We start from the raw sequence: 17,970 nt of genomic DNA on the forward strand, positions 1-17,970 counted from the left end.
CGCGCGCACGGCCGGAGCGCCACGCCACCAGCCCGTCTGCCTGCCTCCCCCGCCAGCGCGACGCCGCGGCGCTTCTTCTCGGTGCCGCCCCGATCCCCTGACCTTATCCCTCTCTCTCTCCCGTGCTGCTCTCTCTCTCTCTCTATCACGGCCGAACACCACCGTCGCCGCCGTTCGCCATAGCCGCCGTCTCCGACCACCCCTCGCTCCCCCGACTAGCTCAGGAGCTCCGCCTCGACTCCCTCTTCCTCCCCACCGCTCCACAGCTCCCCGGAAGCCCTGCATCACCGCCACGTCGCCGTTCCCCTCTTCGGGCTCCGACCACCGTCGCCGTCGATTCGCCGTCTCCAGCGCGTCCCCGAGCCCACTTCGACGCCCACTGCAACCGCGGTGAGCTATGCCACCGTTTTCCCCTCTCCTCCCCCTCGTTTCCCCACCGTAGCCTCCTCCCCACCACGGCCGAACCTCCGCCGTCGCCGAGCTCGCTGTCGACGCAGCTCCGGTGACCATTTGGTCACCCCGGCGAGTCCAACGAGTTCGCAAGACCCCGTAGAGCATCCCTAGCGCCTCGCTTCGCTCGACTTCGAGCTCCAACCCCGTTCCCGTGCACGACCGAACCCCGGCGGCCGCAGCCGAGCTCGCCGCCGTCAACTCCGGCCACCCCGAGCCCAACCACCACCACCAATAGTCGCGGCTCAACCTCAGCAACACGTAGATGCCTTCCGCCGTCCATTTGGTTGCCGGAATGGCAAAAAGCACTTTCGCCGCCGTCTCGGGCCTCGCCGGCGTCATGCCGCCGGCGGGTTTGACCTGTCCGACCTGAGGTTTGACCCCCAGGGTCACTGACGCGTGGGCCCTGCCGGACAGGTAGTTAGTTAGTACTAATTACCGTTAGTCAACCCCCCCCTGACACTGACAGTGGGCCCCAGCGCCACTAATCCCTAATTAGGATTAATTTAAACCTGTTAAACCCCCCCTGTCACTGACGTGTGGCCCCCACACGCCAGGTTTGACTTCAGCCAGCCGCAGTTGACCACTGACGTCATGCTGACGTCATGCTGGCGCAATAATTATAATTTCTGGATTTAATTTAAATCAGGAAATTCCAGAATATTATTTAAACTTCAAAAATTCATAACTTTTATTCTGTAACTCCAAATTGGACAAATTATATATGAAAAATGATCAGAAAAATCCAATCTATCCATCTGTACTATTTTCATGCATGATCAAACAAGTTAAATTGATGTTTTAAGCAGAACAAGGAAAAGCACTTTAAAAGACCATATTTGAACTTAAAATTTGAATCCTTGATTCAAATTTGTTCAAACCCCTCTGTTCTTAGTTGCATTAGCCCAACACACTCATATTGCCATGTTTCATGCATGCATCATATTGTTGCACATTGTTTGGTGATGGTTGTGTATCGATGTCCTTTGCGACAGGTTCTGCCCCCGAGGAGTACCGTGATTACCCTAACGAAGAACCATATCAGTGCATCGAACCATCAGGCAAGCAGCCAACCATTTGATCATATCGATACAACCCCATGTTCTCGCTCCTGCTCTCTTTTACTGCATTAAGACAACGCGATTCAAACTGCTGTGTGCTACGGTAGTTGAACCCATTTCCTCTGCATGACCTGTCATTGCCACAGTAACTAGATGAAACCCACTAGCATGTGTAGGAGTTGCTTGAGCCATATGTATGTGTTGTTCCTACCTTGCTATGCCTGCTATGCTTAGAGTCGTGTCAGGTCTGGTTCATCGGGGTGATGGGCTGGAGTGAAATGATTATGTCGGTAGTGAGAGTGGTGTGGTGAACACGATTTGGTAAAGGTATCGATGAGAGGCCATGTAGGAGTACATGGTGGGTTGTTTCATTGAAGCCGACCTTAAGCACTGAGATCTGTATGTGTGATTTAAGAATCAGCTACTACCATGCATTGGGCCCGAAACCAATGGACCCTCTCGGCTTCTTATTCACCCTAGTTCTCCGTCCAGGAGTTGCAAGTAGTTTCTGGTGTTTGTAGCCTACTGGAGGCCGTGGACAGCGCTGACCGTAGGGGTGGGCTGTGACGCGGTAGGTACGTGGCCGGGTGTACCGAATACCCGTTAGGTATCTCGGGAACCCTGTTCACATCGTTCGGGGCCGTATGGGAAACCTCGGCCGGACTCCCTGCGGATGGAACCTGAATAGGCGATAAACCTGGACTGGAGGCTTAGGTGATTAGGTAGGTCGTGGCCGACACCCACGTTGGGCTTCCGCTTGAAGGTTGCCGAGTACATGTCGTGTAAACGATGGTAAGTGGTGAGAGCGTGTATGAAGAAGTACACCCCTGCAGGGTTAACATGATCTATTCGAATAGCCGCGTCCGCGGTAAAGGACTACTTGGTTGCCTATACAGTTCATAGACAAGTAAATGGAAACTACTAAAAGCCTCAAGATAAGTGTGAGTGCCGAGGATGGCTCTTCCGTAGGAAGACGGAGGTGGATCCTCGGTAGTGTATTGAAGTGGTGAGTAGTGGACTCGTGTGCGCAAAACCATTTCAAGTTGGAGTATCGTAGGTTAGCCTAGCCAAGAGTCAAAGCTGGCTTGCTGCATTAACTCCACCAACCCTTCTTGATACTATGCATGTATGTAGGATCTGATGTAAGTCTTGCTGAGTACCTTTGTACTCATGTTGCTATAATCTACATTTTTACAGAAGACGCTGCAACCCCTTCTGATGGGTTCTATGTAGACGTTGACATCAACGAGTAGGCTAAGGACCCAGGTGGTGACCCTGAGCTTGTGAAGGACCACGTAGTATAGCTAGGCTTTCCAAGCCTCTTTTATTTACTAGTTGTCTGTACTCAGACAAGTTACTTCCGCTGCTGGTTTGTATGACTGTATGACTTGTATGTGGGGTCGTGAGACCCGTACCTTTGTGTATGTTATGTATGGCTCACTGAGCCTTAAATAAAGTACTTGTGTCATAGAGTCATGTTGTGATGCTTCGTTGTATTTGCACATATCGAGCATATTGTGTGTATGATTGAAATGCTTGGTATGTGTGGGATCTGACTATCTAGTTGTTTATCTTTAGTAGCCTCTCTTACCGGGAAATGTCTCCTAGTGTTACCGCTGAGCCATGGTAGCTTGCTACTGCTCTGGAACACTTAGGCTGGCCGGCATGTGTCCTTCTTCGTTCCTGTGTCTGTCCCTTCGGGGAAATGTCACGCTTTGAGTACCGGAGTCCTGTTAGCCCGCTACAGCCCGGTTTACTGGAGTCCTGCTAGCCCAGTGCTACAGCCCGGACCCACCTGCTGATGACCGACACGTTCGAAGCTGGGTCATGGATGCCTGTCCCTGTAAGTCTGTGCCACTTTGGGTTTACGACTAGTCATGTCAGCCCGGGCTCTTTATCATATGGATGCTAGCGACACTATCATATACGTGAGCCAAAAGGCGCAAACGGTCCCGGGAAAAGGTAAGACGACACCCGTAGGGATACCGTGCGTGAGGCCGCAAAGTGATATGAGGTGTTACCAGCTAGATCGATGTGACATCAAGTCGGGGTCCTGACAGTAGTGGCAGTTGAACTATGTTGGCAGTTGAACTATGTTGATGCTATGTAAGTGGCAGTTGAACTATGTCATGTTGTTTTATGTTCTGTGTTGATGTTGTTCATGCAGTCTTGTTGCTATATAAGGCAACAACCCAAAACTGTCTTGTTGCTATATAAGGCAACAATCCAAAAGTGTCTTGTTGCTATATAAGGCAACAATCCAGAAGAAAAAGTGTCTTAACTGAACTTTACCTTCACTGAATTTTGTCTTAACTGAACTTTGTCTGCAATGAACTTTGTCAGATAACTAAACTCATACAAGTGTTAAAATTCAGTTAACTATAAAAATTCAGTTATCTTTTCAAACTAAATTCAGACAACTGTTAAAATCTAGTTAACTGTTAGAATTCAGTGTTATCTTTTCAAACCAATTTCAGTTAACTTTAAAAACTCAGTTATCTTTTCAATGAGTTAATTCAGACAACTGTTAAAATTCAGTTAACTGCCAGTATTCAGTTAACAGGGAGGGGAGTGGAAGCATAATAAGTAGGTTGTCAAGTAACACTTGAGCAAAGCACCGTTCTTATCACACCGGCATTGCACGCAGTTCCTCACACCATAGGTCCTGGGTTCGAGACCCAGGCAAAACTTTTTTTGTGTGATTTTTAATTTTTTGTTTAATCAAAATTTGGTACATATGTTCAGATTGTAGCAAATTCAGCAATACAAATTCAGGCATACAAATTCAGTCATAGAAAGCAGGAAATCTTTCCAAAATAAGAAACATTGATAGTTAACTTCAATTTTTTATTTAAATTTAGTTATCTTAACCCAATTTAGTTATCTGAAGCCAATTTAGATAACATTTAACAGAAAGTACAAATGACACAAATCCAGGAGGAGGTTCATGTTCATTTGATAGAAAGTACACATTGTAGGAAAGATACAAGGTCATTTTTTTACAATGACACAAATTCAATCAAATTCATTCAGCAAAGCCTTCAGCTTCATTATCTTCTCCCTGGTGGCCTCTTTGTGTTTGAATAGGTCACCAATCATGTACTCAAGCTTCCTTTTCTCATGCTTCGAATCATCCCTCTCTTGAATCACTTGGGCCCTCTCCTGCACTGTTTGGTCCCTCTCTTTCTCTGCTTTAACCTTGAAGACCTGATGAACTTTGGTTACTGACTTGTCTGTCATCTTCTTCTTCTCAAGTTCTTCCTTTAGATCAGTCAGAGCAAGTTGTGTGCTGCCTAATTGGCTCATTGCCTGCTCCTTCTCAGCCACCATCTTAGCAAAATCAAGCTTGAAATGCCTCAACTCATTCTCTATCTTATTCTTCTCTTCAAGAACCTTCAAGTTTTCTTCAGCACTCACAACATTCTGTCCGAGCCTCTGTTTTTCTCCTCTTCATACATGGTCCATATACTATCTAGGCTCATCTTCAGAGTATCAGGCCACTCAGGGTCAACCCACTCAACATATCTGCATTTAGGTAGCTCCTAACAATTTAGACCAAACAAAAAATTCAGTTAACTGCGAGTATTCAGTTCTGTGCATGACGATGAAACTTAAAACATACTTCAAATAACTTGTTGTTTAACAATGCCAAATGCAATTTTTTTACTAACCTTCTGTGCACAAGCTAGAAACCTTCTGCCACTGTTAACAGATTCAAATGCTACATGCTTCTCACACAAAGATCCATGCCCACATCTAAAGCTAGGCAGATCTGTAGCCAAGCCACTCCATTCCTCATAAGAAATTGTGGCAGGTGGCTAAACAAAAGAGAGTCATTTGGATTCAATTGACAGAGAAACCCTAGATGAGAAACCCTAGACCGGGTGGGGAGCACACTAACCTTGCTGGTCATAGAGTCATCTTCAGAAGAACTGGGAAGATCATCCCAGGACACCATGGTTGAAGATGAGAAGGGGATCTGTTGTTGCTATTGGACAGAGGAGAGAAGGGATCTGGTGGTGCACGAAATTGAAGATGAAAGATGAGGAAGAAGAAGGGGATCTGGTGGTGGTGGTGGTGGACTGGTGGTGGGCCAAAGCTACATGCAGAGTGCAAGTTGTTGGGTGGGTGTTTGCAGCAGGTGCAAGTAGTTCAGTTATGTTGAGAAAGGCTGACATGAGTTACAGTTGGTGGAGTTGGCATAATTAGCTCTGACTACAGTGCCTACTTAGCTCTGCCAGATACAATTCTGACATCATTAGGTACAATTCTGTCAGCAATTCTGACTGCCTAATTCTGTCAGTAATTTGAAAGCAATGAGGTTAAGTACATTTCTGACAGAACTAGGTACACTTCTGTCAGAATTAGTTTAACTGCACTTCTGACATCAAATACATCTGTCAGTCATTTCAAAGCAATTAGGTCAAACATTAGGACAAGTCTTCATATTACTGACATATTATCCATTACAACAAGCAATCCAACCAAGACTTCATACTAAGCAAACAAGAGATCTCTACAATGGCATTTAGTATGCTCAATTTAGAACAAGAGATCTATTAGAACACCTACACCTACTCATTTAACAACACTTCACTTCTTCATAATTAAGGTGAAACACATCACACAAAGCACTATAACAAAAGCCATCAACAACTTTAGCAGCAGCAAAATCTCTCTGCCTAATCCTAACAGCATAGCAATTTGCTGCTTAGTAGCATACTTATTCTCACTAGAACTGGCATAATTAGCTCTGCCTACAGTGCCTCTTCCAGCCATGCCCCTTCCAGCTGTGCTTCTGCCTGCCATTGATTCAGTCCTCTACCTCTCAAGCTCTTCCCTCCTGTCCTGAGCTGCACCAATTGCATCTATAGCAGCATCACCAACAAGACGCTTTGTTTCAACCAGATGCTCCACATATTCAAGCTCCCAGCGCCAGAAATCACAAGTGACCTGAGAAAAACATTTACATCTTTATTCACCTACAGAGTGACAGTGGTTCAGAGTGCATGATTAAATGGCAAACTAGTTAACCAACTAGTTCTATCAGTAATTTTGCAACCAAGGCTGGAAAATCACGACCAATGTCTAAACTACTGTATTAATCACAGCAATGACTAGTTAACCAACTAATGTGCCTAATTTTATCAGTGCTCTGCTTCAATACTACTGCTGCTGCATGGATCAGGATCAAGCACTTATAGTGTGGTTGACGCACTTGTAGAAGATCCATCCTTCGTGCTCATCGGTGCTAGACCGGTAGAACCTCACCTGCTCGTCGCAATCCGGGCACCCGATCAATGGTACAGCAACAGAGCGGCCACACAATGCATTGCGGATGGAGCTGGAAGACAACATGACGACGGGGACAGAGACGGCGGAGGAGGGCGTCGGCAATGGCTGCGGCGGCGGAGAGCGTCAACGTTGGCAATGGCTGCGGCGACGGGGACGGGAGTTGGGCTAGGGTTGGGAGGAGAGGAAGAGGAGAGCGAGGGGATAAGCGAGCGGCCGACCAGGTGCGACCAGGGGTGCGACCAGGTGCGCGGTTGGTCCGACCAGGTCATGCCATTTTGCAAACCCCCTCCCCCCTGGATGGACTGGTATTCACCGAAGGAACGACAGTGTGGCGGTCAAAGCCGAGCTGGCGGCCACTGACTCGGCCAAGTCAGCAGATACATACACAAAATCGTATATATGGACCAAAATGAACCCCTAGCGCAAGTATTTGGACCGTAGTTCGGGTATTTTGAAGTAGTGGTACTAGTGTGTCACCCGGTTCAAGTTTAGTGACCTAGAGTGAATTTTTCTGTTATTTACAAGTTTTTAGCAAACAATTTTAGAGTTTATTTTGGGCCTTGGGTGGGCGCCCAGTTCCAACAGGCCCGGTATGCGCAGAATAATCCATTAACCGAGTCTGACATTCACGGCCTGATACATGGGCCCGTAGCAGAGGAGCCCCCATTCACTCCATCGACGAAGCGCACGGAGGGTAACTGCACAGGAGGAAACCGGCGAAGGAAGCGGCGGCGGCTCCGGGCGTGGACATGGACGAGAAGACGCAGGATAAAGTGGAGGCGGCGGTGCTGGAGATCCTGCGGGGCTCCGACATGGAGTCCCTGACGGAGTACAAGGTCCGCACCGCCGCCGCCGACCGCCTCGGCATCGACCTCGACCTCCCCCTCCACAAGCGCTTCGTGCGACGCCTCGTGGAGGACTACCTCAAGTCCCTCGCCGAAGAAGAAGACCAGAAGCAGAAGGGCGGCTCCCGCAAGGAGGGGAAAAAGAAACAGCAGCGTCAGGAGGAGGAAGAGCAGGAAGAGGACGAGGAGAAGGAGGGGGAAGAAGAGGAGGAGGAGGAGGAGGACAAGGGAGGTGAAGGAAAGAAAGAGTTCGACGATAATGGAGACCTCATCCTCTGCCGCGTGAGTTCAACTTTTTCTCGCCTAAACATTGCTAGGGTTTAGTGCCGGGGCTACTAGGGTTTACGGTGCGATTTGTTTGCGTTTGCAGCTGTCGAAGAACAGGAGGGTGACGCTGCAGGAGTTTAAGGGCAAAACGCTGGTGTCGATCCGCGAGTACTACATCAAGGACGGCAAGGAAATGCCCACCTCCAAAGGTGCTGCAAATCTTACAGTTTTTCTTGAGCTCGAGGATTGGATTTCTGCTCGAATCCCAGATTTGAATATCTGTTTTGCTCAGTTCGGATGTCCTTTCGTCTTGGTATATTCACAGTTATGGCAAACCCGCTAGTTACGGCGACCTTGCAGCAATGTCGATTTGCTTGTGTTTTGTTTCAGGTTTCAATCTTTGCAGGAAAAAGTGCATCAGTTGCCTGAAATCCACACTATCAGATTATGTCAAAACTGAAACACTTTATATTGGCATTTTGTTTGCCATGTTCATCTGTTCATTAGCCTAATACATTCCACTAGCAAGTGCTGGATAGTATCCCAGCGCTGAGTTTTGCACATTTATAAGCTAGTCTTGTATAGTTCCATCTAACATAAGTTCTTGCATATGGACCGTACCGTATTTGTGACAAGGCTTCTCCAACTAAAGGGGTGGTAATCAGTAGTGTGTGTGTGTGTGTGGGGGGGGGGGGTCCTTGCCAATATCATTATTTATTCAAACCAATTTCTCTGTTGTCATTTTTACCCGTGTCTATTTGTTATGCCATAAACTTTGAACCTGTGTTAATGAAACTATGTAGCATTGTGCAATTGTCCATTGGTCACTGCTTGACTATGATTAGTGTGCCTTTTCTTCTTCTATTGCTGCTACAGAGCAACTGATTTTTTGATATGGTTGCTCATTAGCCTTGGACCCTGGTTATTCTCTATGTAACAGTTCATATCAGTACTACCTCCGTTTCAGTTTACAAGTCCTGTGCGTATACCTAGGTTGCCAATTTTATCACCCTAATATAAACTATATAACACAAAAATTATACCTTTTGAAAGTAGAAACTCCGAAGTTTGTGTTGGTATATTTTTTGTAATATATGATTTGTATTAGGTTGGTCAAATTGACGACCTAGGAGTACACGCATGCCCTGTAAACTGAGAGAGAGGTAGTAGTTCTGTCTATGACATTAAATTCAGTTTTATGCTTTCTGGAGTTTGAAGCTGTTGCAGTAGTTGTTTTTGTAAAATAGTTGCTGACCAAGAAATGATGCTCTCATAAAGAATAACTAGCTTGTCAAATGTTTGAGTAGATTTAGTGATTAGATCTTACGCAAGAGTAGGTTCATGTATCTCCGCTGATTCAACTCTATTAAAATGGTTAGCCAAATTTTGTTTCGTGGAATGAACACTTGGATTCAGCACATCATACTAGTTGTTCTATCATCTTACCCCCTAGGTTTATAAACCAGTTGATAATGGTTTCCTTTGTAATGTTGCTCTTGGAGTTCCTTCTATACTGTCCATAGTCTGAAGCGGTTGGTGAATTTTATTTAGCATTTCAATCTTATTCATGTGGCACTCAAGAATAAGCAATTGCGAGTCTATTACAATCCCTTGCTGTATGTTTACTGAAGGGGTCAGATCCTGGTGAATGTTTCACATGAGACATCCTCCTGTTGCAAACATGTTGATACTAATACCTTTGTTGCTTTCAGTTCTTAATTTATGTCTTGCATTGAACTATATACATTCATATTGGAGTTTGATATGTCCCATGTGTATTACGTCATCCTCTTTCTTGATTGGCATTCACATGCAAGTGCTGAATAATTTGGGTGTTTGTAGCTGCTGTTGCTTTGTGTTATGTTATTTTTTTTCCCGTGTACACAGTCCATTTCTTATGCTGACATGCTGCTTAAATGCAGGGATGAGTATGACGGTCGAGCAGTGGGAGACATTCAGCAAATCAGTACCTGCAATAGAAGACGCCATCAAAACACTTGGAGAATCAGATTGAAAGGATGCCACAAAAACCTAAAAATCTCGACACCGTTCTGGACCTCTGCAAGTAGAGTAGTCCATGTGTGCTCTGAGTACTCCATGGGGCTACTAGAGTTCATCTGGACTTGTATAAAGCTTCTCCCTTAGTCAAGGTACCGTACCTACTGATTCGTGCTGGGTAGACAGTTTGGGTGTGTTCGCGAACTAGTTCTCCGCCGGTATGGTGGACCGAAGTTTCATCGCTGTGCCATGTGATCTCGTGCTGTTTAATTGTCCTTTCTGATACCGTATGGATATGACGGGCCCTTAAGGCTATCGTTGTGAGTGAGTAGGACAACTGCCGAAAGCCGTCGTTTTCGGCTCAAGTTAAATCAGGGATCTTGATGTGTGAGGGATCTTGATGTTCACACATCGAAATCTTCTAACAGTTTGAATTTTGGAAGTCTTGGCTGATCACGCAAACGGAAATTTCTACGCGGTCGTGCTGCTGCTGCAGGGAAAGCATACATGAACACCTACAGGAAGGACCTGAGGGGATAATAGACTTGTGTTTCGGCTTGAACATGGAAGACTCACAGTGAGACCAGGACAGGAAGTATCTATCATAATACTGCACAAGATAGTACGTGGCTGACAGGGCCGCGGCTGTAGATCCACGTAGCTCATTGGAAAAAAGAGCTTTACTATTTCTTGTAGGATTTTGCCACTGGTGGTACATAGGTACTCTCTCGGTCCTAAAATAAGCGTTTTAACTTTAATACAACTTTATACTAATTAGTACTACAACTTTATACTAAAATAAATGTGTTCTAAGACGTATTTTAGTGTTAGACACATCAATCTGAGCAACAACTAATATGGATCGAAGTCCAAAAGTAAGCTACACTTGACAAGCCAAATAAGCCTCGATTTGCTTTCCAATGCCGCATGCTTTTCTTGTGTGCTGCATATCTCCATCACAGTGACGCACAGAGGCCACTTCGTCCCTCGTGATTAAAACTCCAGGATCGTCTTGTCTGTAGTGTCTGTTATCAGCTTGTGCAGGATTCCGTTTGAGCAAAGCTTGTGCAGGATTCAACAATGGAATATTGGAAGGCCAATCAGCAGGATAAATAGATGCATGACCTACTCCTCTGATCAAAGAATATTAGTTTTCCATGGAAGAGCGCGAGCTTGAGGGGTCATTGTCCTTGCTCTACCTTAAAATTGCATCCTTAGATCTGAAATCCGGCGCGGATGAGAAGGAATCTCCATTTCTCCAAGCCTAGTAGTATATCTGAGCACTAGAGGGCCAAAGCAGGTGATCGAAATCATTTTCTTTTCCTTTCAACAAAGCTGATAAAAGGCTCCCGTGTTTCACGAGTCCCCTAATCCTGAAGCCAGGACAAAGGACCATGATGAATCAATTTCAGAGTTGCAGTGAATTTGACTTTCTGTTGCTTGATTTGGACGCCTCCGTTGGCAACCAGAGATCAGTGCTCCGTTTGTCAATCAAAAATAGAAAAGATATTGTGCTCCAAAGAAGCAAAAAAGAAAGAAAAGGGTTCAGTTAGTTCTGTACGAATTGCAGGAATTGTGGTGTCAAGTTAGGACATCTCCAACGACAACATGTAAATTTCTTCCCGCATCCGTCCGCGGAGAAGGGGGACCAGTCCGTGAACATGGATGCGGGAGGCCGTCATCCGACGTTGTCCGCGTACATTTTAAACTCGTTTTCAATAAACCAGATAAAATTCATGCAAAAATGGCCATATTTCATATAAACAAGCCGACATTCCTGCAAACACGACGGATTTTCATTAGATTTCGAACATTTAGAAAAAAAAACGACCCGACCCTAAACCTATCCTACGGCGGCGGTGGCCGGCGTCGAAGCCCTTGTCGTCCTCCATCCGCCATCTTCATGAGCAACGGCGATAAGACCCGTGAAGTGAAGGTGCGGCCTCTGGCGAGGAAGATTAGAACACATGAGATGGACCGGCCCACATGGGACACTAGGCCCTGCCGCCTCCCGTGGCCTACTCATTATTGAAGGAGTCTATGACCTATCCGTCGTCGGTGGACGTGAGGTCCACGATGGAGATGGTGGTGCAGGCGCTGTCGTCGTCCAACCGGGCCGCCCGATAGTTCGTCGGCGGCGCGCAAGAGGCGCAACTGGCCTTGTTCTCCTCCGCGATCGCCTGTAGCCGCGCCTCCGCGGCGGCCGCTTCCTGCTGGGCGGCGGCTTGAGTGCAGACGGTCTCGTAGATCGCACGTTGCTCCGCGACAAAGTTGCGGTTCGCCGCGGTCATGGCCTCCATGGCCTCCTCGTTCCAGGTCGTCTCACCGTCATCCTCCTCTCCGACGAGGTGGGTGCACCACGTGCGGCCGATGGACATGGTGGAAGTGGGCGGCAAGCGACAAGCCGGGACCACCCTGTTGTGTTGCTGTTGTCTCGGGTTGAAAAGGATAAAGAAGACATGGAGGCCAGTCGCGGATTCGCGTGAGATCCAGATCCTACAACAGAGTAGTTGTTGCGGTGGAGAAGATTGCAACAATGATTCAGTTGCAAAACCTAAATTATGTACATAGGTTGCTCCTCAAACCATTCGATCAAAATAGATCCGACGGCTAGGGAGGCGACGGGAGCGGGCTGATGGCAAGCTTTTCCCATAAATTGTCTTAGAAAAGTTGCTAAGAAGTTAACACACGCTTGACATTTCCACGTACTAGAGAGCTGCCGGTGATGTGCCTAGTTCAGTCGTTTGGACTCACTCAGTTAGTTGCGGCAAGCATCATGAGACTAAACAACTTGTGTATTATCAGCCAAACAGACCACATATTTATATCTGCAGGTACAGACGAAGACAGGAAACGAGGTACCAAACCAAAGCAACGGCATCTTTCCATATCGCGCAATGCCCACAAGTTGCACGTTGCTGAGCTAACAAAACCGCCATGCGTCATGTGTGAGGATTTAAATATCGGAACACTCACACGGCGCGCACACAGGCATGCAAATTACCGCTGGACGAGGACACTGGAAAATACTACTGCTTTGTCCATTTTAGAGCATCTACAATCGGACGCCCCATACAAAATCGGCCGTCCCAAATATAACCTAAACGTCCGGGCTGATGATCCTCATAGCATCTACAGCCGGATTTTGCAAATTCGGCCCCTCAAATGCGCACGGACGCGACCGGACGCATCCGCGGATAATGACCGGTCACACCTTAAATTAGCCGCTCTACATCTAAGAGTCTCTCATATTTCGACCCCCTAGATCCATACAAAACATGCAAAAGAAATCCTATGCACTACATACTATCCTAGTTACTCTTCGTCGTCGGAGATGTCCATCACGATGGTGCCGTGCGCCGGCTGGACGGGCAGGTAGGTGGGCTCCCGCTCGACCTCATCCATGTAGGCGAGCATCTCCGCCTCCTCCGCGGCATGCTGCGCCTCCATCTCCTGCCGGTGACGGCGTCTGGCCTCCACAACTGACTCCAACCGGAGGGAATCAAGGATGGCCTGCAGATCCACGTCGACAGCGTTCCCCACATCTTCCTCCTCCTCCGACTCATCCTCCTCCTCCTCCTCCAACTCCTCCTCTGGATCCACTGCATCCAGAGGTAGCCCCGCGGCGATCTGGGCTTCGCGCATTGCCCGGATCTGCTCAAGTAGCTCTAGCAGGCGCTCCGGCGTTAGAAATGGCTCGCTCCTCACCCGGCTGCGTGGGGGCATGGCTACTAGGCGGACGGGTGCAGTAGAAAGTGGCGGCGGCGGCGGACATGCGGAGGAAAATGTGGATGGTAGGGTTTCGGTGCCGCCGGTCGACTTAAATAGCCGGGTTAGGCACTACGCAGACCGCCGGAGCGGCGCCAAGCGGCACCACCGGTCCGAAGGAGGAGACAAGCTTCGGACCCCCGGATTTCCAGGCGTTTCCGCATGAGACCCAGCCGTCAGTCCAACGTGGCGGGCGTGCCCGCGCGCCCCCACATCCGCCCCATATTTGGGCTTGATATGAGGGGTGCCAGACAGCCCGGGCGTTGGAGGCCCGTTTGAGGGGCCCATTGTCGGTGTCAAAACCGGCGGATCTCGAGTAGGGGGTCCCGAACTGTGCGTCTAAGGCTAATGGTAACAGGAGGCGGGCGACACAATGTTTATCCAGGTTCGGCCCTCTCGATGGAGGTAATACCCTACTTCCTGCTTGATTGATCTTGATGATATGAGTATTACAAGAGTTGATCTACCACGAGATCGTAGAGGCTAAACCCTAGAAGCTAGCCTATGATTATGATTGTTGTTGTCCTACAGACTAAACCCTCCGGTTTATATAGACACCAGAGGGGGCTAGGGTTACACAGAGTCGGTTACAGAGAAGGAGATCTACATATCCGAATTGCTAAGCTTGCCTTCCACGCAAAGGAGAGTCCCACCCGGACACGGGGCGAAGTCTTCAATCTTGTATCTTCATAGTCCAACAGTCCGGCTAATGTACATAGTTCGGCTGTCCGAGGACCCCCTAATCCAGGACTCCCTCAGTAGCCCCTGAACCAGGCTTCAATGACGACGAGTCCGGCGTGCAGATTGTCTTCGGCATTGTAAGGCGGGTTCCTTCTCCGAATACTCCATAGAAGATCTTGAATATGAGGATCGTGTCCCGCTCTGCAAAATAAATTCCACATACCACCGTAGAGAGTACAATATTCCACAAATCTAATCTGCTGACAACTTTTCATAGCGTGACATCACGCCGCGGCCCGGTCATTATGCGAACCGTTTTTCTCAACCTGCTACCGCACATATCGCGAGGCGGTTTCATTGGCACGTCATGTCGAAGCAGAGATCGTGTCCCCTTATCACGGGATTCTCATCAATACGGGCGTGGGTAACCCAACCGCGCCATCAATGCGGCGCTTGGGGAATAAGCGAGTTTACCGGGCAAGTGGGGAGGTGCAGGATCCCTGCTGCCTTTATAAGGGGATAAGGACTCCCTTTTTCCCCCACGCCTTCTTCTTCCTCTGCTCATCCATTCCCCCTCGCTCGAGCCCTAGCGCCCAAGCGTTCGTCTTCTCCGCCCAAAAAGGTCTTCCGAAAATGTCCGAATCCGGAGCAGGAGGCAAGTGGATGGCCTCTACCGTCCGGGAGAAGGATATTAAAAAGCTTCGGGAGGCCGGGTATCTGGCCAAGAAAATCGGCCACCGTCTTCCGACGGCGGGCCAGATCGTCCCTACTCCTGAACCCCACGAGAGGGTTGTATTCCTCCCTCATTTTGTCCGTGGGCTAGGGTTTCCCCTCCACCCATTTGTTCGCGGCATCATGTATTATTACGGGATCGATTTTCATGATTTATCCCCTAATTCCTTCCTCAACACCTCGATGTTCATCGTCGTGTGCGAGGCCTTTATCCGCATCTCGCCACACTTCGGCTTATGGCTGAAGGTTTTTAATGTGAAGCCCAAGGTAGTGAGCGGCGAGCACGCCAGTGCGGAGGCGCCATGGTGAGCAAGATGCCCAACGTCACATGGCCAACAGGTACTTTCAATGATTCCATCAAGGAGTGGCAGCAGCAGTGGTTTTACGTCACTGAGCCGCGCGGCACGGAATGGGCCGCTGCTCCCAAATTCCGATCCGGAGCCCCCCTGCGGCTTACGTCCTGGCCCAAGAAGGGCCTGAACTAGTCTTCGTCCGACGAACTGTTGGTGCTCCAGACGTGTGTCCAGGACATGGAAGAAAAGAACATTAAACTTGTCAATGTAGTCCAGGTGATGTTAGTTTGCCGGATTCTTCCTTGTCAACACCGGGCTTGCAATTTATGGGAGTTCGACCCGGCCAAGCACGAGACCCTGCTGGAGCTCTTTGGCTCCTCGCACAAGGACATCTCGAAGGTGCTTTTTAAGTCCGGCAAATCGTCGCTGGACTTCGCCGAGGACCGCGGGTACCAACTGTCCCGCCCCGCAAGTTCGGTAAGTCAATGTATGTTGACAATTCATATGTTTTATTCGCATATCCTTAGGAAAATTCTTAATGTGTTTTCCACAACTCTCCTAGGGCTGGGCGAAGAAGGCGGGGCGGATCTACTGTCCGGCCCCGCTGCCAGAAGAACCGACGGGCCCACTTTTGACGAAGATGCTGGTCCCAGCGCCTTACAAGGCGCCAAAGAAGAAGGCCGAGAAGGAGGCCAAGAAGACCAGGGGAGGCCTCCATCGCCGCGGCGCTTCGGATACAAAATCCGAAGACTCCAATGCCCGTTCTTCCTCCGAAGAGGACGACGAGGAGGAGGAAGACGAATCCCCAGCGGGGAGAAGAAAGAAAAGGACGGCCTCCACATCCTTGGAGGCCGAGTCACCCAAGAGGGGAAAAACTCCTCTTCCAGAGGAGTCCACCGCCGCCGCCGATAACAGCTCGGAGTGGGATCCCAAGGCCCAGCCCCTAGTGAACTCGTGAGTATATAAAATCCGAACACACTTATGCGTCCAGGCTTGTCATGGCATAATATTTTAATCCGAGTCATACTTTTTTGCAGTCCGGCAAGGTCCCGCACCGAACAATCCTCGTCGGAGGATTTGCTGGGTTCGGATGCTATGGAGAGTGGGACACCCCCGAAGGCCCCTTCCCCCAAACATGTGAATGACACCGAGGTTTCGTCCCAGGAGGACCCAGGCCAAGGAGGGGGGAAAAGATCGTAAAGGTGGCGCCAAGAGGTCGAACTTTAGGGGCCGGACATATGGGAGAGAAGGCTCCCACGGACATCAGTGGCGGGGGCGATCTTGAATTCGGCCCCCAGCCGGACGCAATCCCAGAGACCACTACGACTCCAGAATCAGGCAAGCGGCCTCCCTTGGCTGGGGGGGGGGGTCCTGTTCCACTGGCAACCTCTGTCCAACCTGAGGTGCCGGATACTTTATCGGCGGCGCTGAAAAGCGCCTCCATCGTCGATGAACACTGTGCCCTTATGGGTGTGGTGATTGAGAAGATTCAGTCCGCTGAGAGTGGACTGAATGAATCCTCTATCAGCCTTATAAAAGGCTTTGATGTATGTTTTATGAGGTTTCGAAGAGTGTCATAGTATGGATAGTAGCCCCTGATACACTGTTCGGTGAAAGAAAGAACCGGACAGGGGATCAAATTTATGTTCGTAGGAGACTCACTTGATGACATCTATCTCTCTTCTTTTATAAGCAGGCGTCTGTAGCGACTACCGCCTCTCATACTGTGGAAGTAATTGAACTGAGGCAGAGTCTGGAGCGGGCCGAAGGAGAACTTTGCCGAGTGAAGAAGCTGTTGGAGGATAACCAAGGTATGCAGAAACCTTGTTCATTTAGCACAAATGAATAAGTGTGCATGATGAAAATATTTTTATGATGTGCTCTAGGGGCGATGGCCGAAATTGAGGCTCTTAAGAAGGTTGTGGCCGAAGCCGAGAAGAAGGCATCCGTAGAGCAGGCTCTCTGCGAAAAGCACGAGGCCAGGGTTATTGAAGCTGAGCAAGAGCTTCTGGAGGCCGTGAAGAAATGCGAGACCTTGGAGCAAAGTTTATCAGGGAAAGAATCCGAACTCTTCCAAGCTCGCCAAGCCGCAAGTGATGCCCGGGGGGAAGCCCAAGGTGCCCTGAAGGAAATCCAGGAGGTGAGGAAGATTGTGGCTGGTAAGGCTTTTTCTATACAAAGCAGGTATTTGAAAGGAGAAAATCAAGTTGATAATTTGAATTCTAATTTCTCCAGGGGTGTTTGCGGAGCTGCCATGGAGCATATCTGATGCCGCCCAATTCTATCGAGCCGAGGAAAAGAGTACTGCGGAGAAGCTCTTCTGGTTGCAGTATTTGGCACCGAATTATCCGGTGCCATTTGCCGATCAGCTGAAGCAGCTGATCGAACTGCATAAGTCAGCCAAACTAGCCATAAATGATTTAATTATCCGGCTATGGCGCACCGAGCCGATTCCAAGCAGTTACTTCGGGTTCGTGAAGCGCCTTGTGAGTGCCTGCCCTCGACTCAAAGTCATCAAACGGTCGGTCTGTATGGAGGGTGCGCGAATGGCCTTCGCCCGTGCAAAGGTGCACTGGGGGA

The 17,970-nt window shown here is 48.8% G+C and overlaps 1 protein-coding gene and 1 pseudogene across 1 annotated transcript; one reads left to right on the forward strand and one right to left on the reverse strand.

Moving 5' to 3' along the window:
* Positions 1-4,526: 4,526 nt before the first annotated feature.
* Positions 4,527-6,869, reverse strand: LOC119279588 (annotated as a pseudogene).
* A 568-nt stretch (positions 6,870-7,437) lies between these two features.
* Positions 7,438-10,343, forward strand: LOC119276608 (RNA polymerase II transcriptional coactivator KELP-like). Its single transcript, XM_037557734.1, has 3 exons — positions 7,438-7,933; positions 8,022-8,127; positions 9,841-10,343. Exons 1-3 carry the CDS (start codon positions 7,556-7,558, stop codon positions 9,930-9,932), a joined length of 576 nt encoding a protein of 191 aa, XP_037413631.1. The 5' UTR covers positions 7,438-7,555; the 3' UTR covers positions 9,933-10,343.
* The last annotated feature ends 7,627 nt before the right edge of the window (positions 10,344-17,970 follow it).

Source organism: Triticum dicoccoides, chromosome 3B (assembly GCF_002162155.2).
Source record: "Triticum dicoccoides isolate Atlit2015 ecotype Zavitan chromosome 3B, WEW_v2.0, whole genome shotgun sequence".
Classification (NCBI taxonomy): Eukaryota; Viridiplantae; Streptophyta; class Magnoliopsida; order Poales; family Poaceae; genus Triticum; species Triticum dicoccoides.

Bases quoted from the DNA above. Each gene is read 5' to 3' on its own strand.
- LOC119276608 (XM_037557734.1), top strand. From the start codon at position 7,556: ATGGACGAGAAGACGCAGGATAAAGTGGAGGCGGCGGTGCTGGAGATC. The intron at 7,934-8,021 runs GTGAGTTCAACT...TTGCGTTTGCAG, and splicing joins GAGACCTCATCCTCTGCCGC to CTGTCGAAGAACAGGAGGGT. The intron at 8,128-9,840 runs GTGCTGCAAATC...GCTTAAATGCAG, and splicing joins GGAAATGCCCACCTCCAAAG to GGATGAGTATGACGGTCGAG.